This window comes from Thalia democratica, chromosome 8 (genome assembly GCF_965202585.1).
Source record: "Thalia democratica chromosome 8, ktThaDemo2.hap1.1, whole genome shotgun sequence".
NCBI classification, from domain to species: domain Eukaryota; kingdom Metazoa; phylum Chordata; class Thaliacea; order Salpida; family Salpidae; genus Thalia; species Thalia democratica.
The window spans coordinates 1,218,113-1,220,133 of record NC_139172.1 but is presented as its reverse complement, the minus strand read 5'-3'; the positions used below and the strand labels follow the sequence as shown (position 1 = coordinate 1,220,133).

The window sequence follows — 2,021 nt, the reverse complement described above, 5'->3', positions numbered from 1 at the left end:
TTAAAACACAAATATATGATTTTAATTTTGACTATATTTGAAGTTGCTTAATAAGTTGACTGAAGTGTATTTAAATCTTACTTACATGGATATTACTAAAAATGTTAAATTAATAAAAAAATGTTGAATATATTTTTATATAAATATTATAATATTTAATTTTTTGATCTTATTGTTCATATAAGACTAAACTGCAGTTTCACCATAATTTTTGGTGATGTTTTGATTAAAGTTGAAAATAAATAATATTTTTATCATTTACAAGTATTGGAGTAATTTTAGAATATATATAATGAACATAAGTTTAACAAGTATAGATTTACTCAGTTTGCTAAAAAAATCATTAAAACATTAAAACTTTAGTAATTAATAGATAATCTAAATTTATAGATTTTATAAAAAATTAAAAAACACCATGAAACGAAGATCTTCATGCAAAATAAGTATAAAAGAAAAATATGAATTAGTCCTATATGAAAAGATCCTAAAAAAAGAAGAGAACAAAATAGAACAATTCGACACAAAAACAATCGGTTAGTATTATTCACTTTATTCTATATTTAAAAATGTTTACATATATATAAGAAAATACTTTATTTAACTTGTTTATATAAACTTTTAGGCTATGACCATTTTTATACTATTAAGTAATTTAAGACATAATTAATCAAAGTTTGTAGTTTGAAAGATTAAAACTAAAAAGGCAAAAAAAAAATGTTAAGGTAAAAATTTATATTTTGATGTTTAAGCTTTCTTTTGAAAAAGATTAAAAGGTATTATTTATAAAGTACAGAAATATAACTAAAGAAAAAGTTTTAATTTTAACAAAAAAAATAGTAACATTTATAAAAGGTTTTTTTTCTAATCAAATTTTTCATTTATAAATGTTTTAAACTTTCAAAATTTAACAAAAGAAAAGAGAGATACTCTTAAAATAGAATTTTTAGTTTCCAAAAATATTGACATTGAAAAACTTGTATTGCTTGGGTTTGTATGGGAAACTTATTACAGAAAAGGATATATCTCATTAATATCTTCATGGTTTTATATTTAATTAGCACTGTATAATTAATAAAACTAAACTTTCATATAATAAAGAATGGAGAAACTAATATTTAAATGTTCGATACAGAAAGAATTGGTTTGAAGCTTAAAGTAGTTAATTAAAATATATTTTCATACAGTTTTTAAACTTTTTGAAAATTCACTATTTATCAAATAAAATATTGACAGGTAGAGGTGTGCGTTCTACCGCATTAATTGCAAAAGAGTCCTTTATATGTACTTATTCGGGTACATTACTAACCCCAAAGCAATTGAAAATAAGAGAGTGATTTTTATCGTGAAGATGATACTTCGTTCCTCTATTCCTGTATTCAAACTAAAGGAGACACATGGGGAGTGGACGCCACGGAAGAAGATGGGAGCTTGGGTCGGTTGCTCAACCACAGCAGGAAAAACCCAAACTGCCAGATGAGGATCAAGTGGCTCATAAACCCGGACAAGTTCCACACCTGCGAGCCGATGCCACACGCGTATTTTGTGGCATCGGCCGACATAGCCAAGGGTGAGGAGCTAAGGTTGAACTACGGGGAAACCCGTAGTTCAAAACTAAAGTCTCACCCTTGGCTGAACTTTTGAATATTTCTGTAACTTAAATAAAAATATTATTTCGCTATATACTGATTTCATTGATTGTTAAAAACTTTGTACAGTTTCTTTATCATTTTTTCATTACCTAGTGTTTAATACTCTTGTTTTAAAAAAATTAATCTTTTTGTAACAGATATAAAAATGTAAACTTTGTAATTTTTTATCATCTCATTTAATACTGAAGAATATTCAGTTCTACATTTTTTTTCTATACGTAATAATTTTTCTAAACTATTTGAAATCCTCTTAACCTTAATTTAAATTATGTGTAAGTAATTATTGTTATATTAATGGTAAATTTAATTAAACTAAATAAAGTTCAATTTTTGTGTTTTTTCAGTTTTAAGACTTATTATTCAGTTATGTGA

The 2,021-nt window shown here is 24.6% G+C and overlaps 1 protein-coding gene across 1 annotated transcript; it reads left to right on the top strand.

The window, feature by feature from the left end:
- The first annotated feature begins 415 nt into the window (after positions 1-415).
- Positions 416-1,641, top strand: LOC145842240 (N-lysine methyltransferase KMT5A-like). The gene is made up of 2 exons (XM_082949659.1): positions 416-533; positions 1,328-1,641. The coding sequence occupies exons 1-2, from the start codon at positions 416-418 to the stop codon at positions 1,639-1,641; spliced, it is 432 nt and encodes a 143-aa protein (XP_082805785.1).
- The last annotated feature ends 380 nt before the right edge of the window (positions 1,642-2,021 follow it).

Bases quoted from the DNA above. Each gene is read 5' to 3' on its own strand.
- LOC145842240 (XM_082949659.1), top strand. From the start codon at position 416: ATGAAACGAAGATCTTCATGCAAAATAAGTATAAAAGAAAAATATGAA. The intron at 534-1,327 runs GTTAGTATTATT...ATTGAAAATAAG, and splicing joins ATTCGACACAAAAACAATCG to AGAGTGATTTTTATCGTGAA.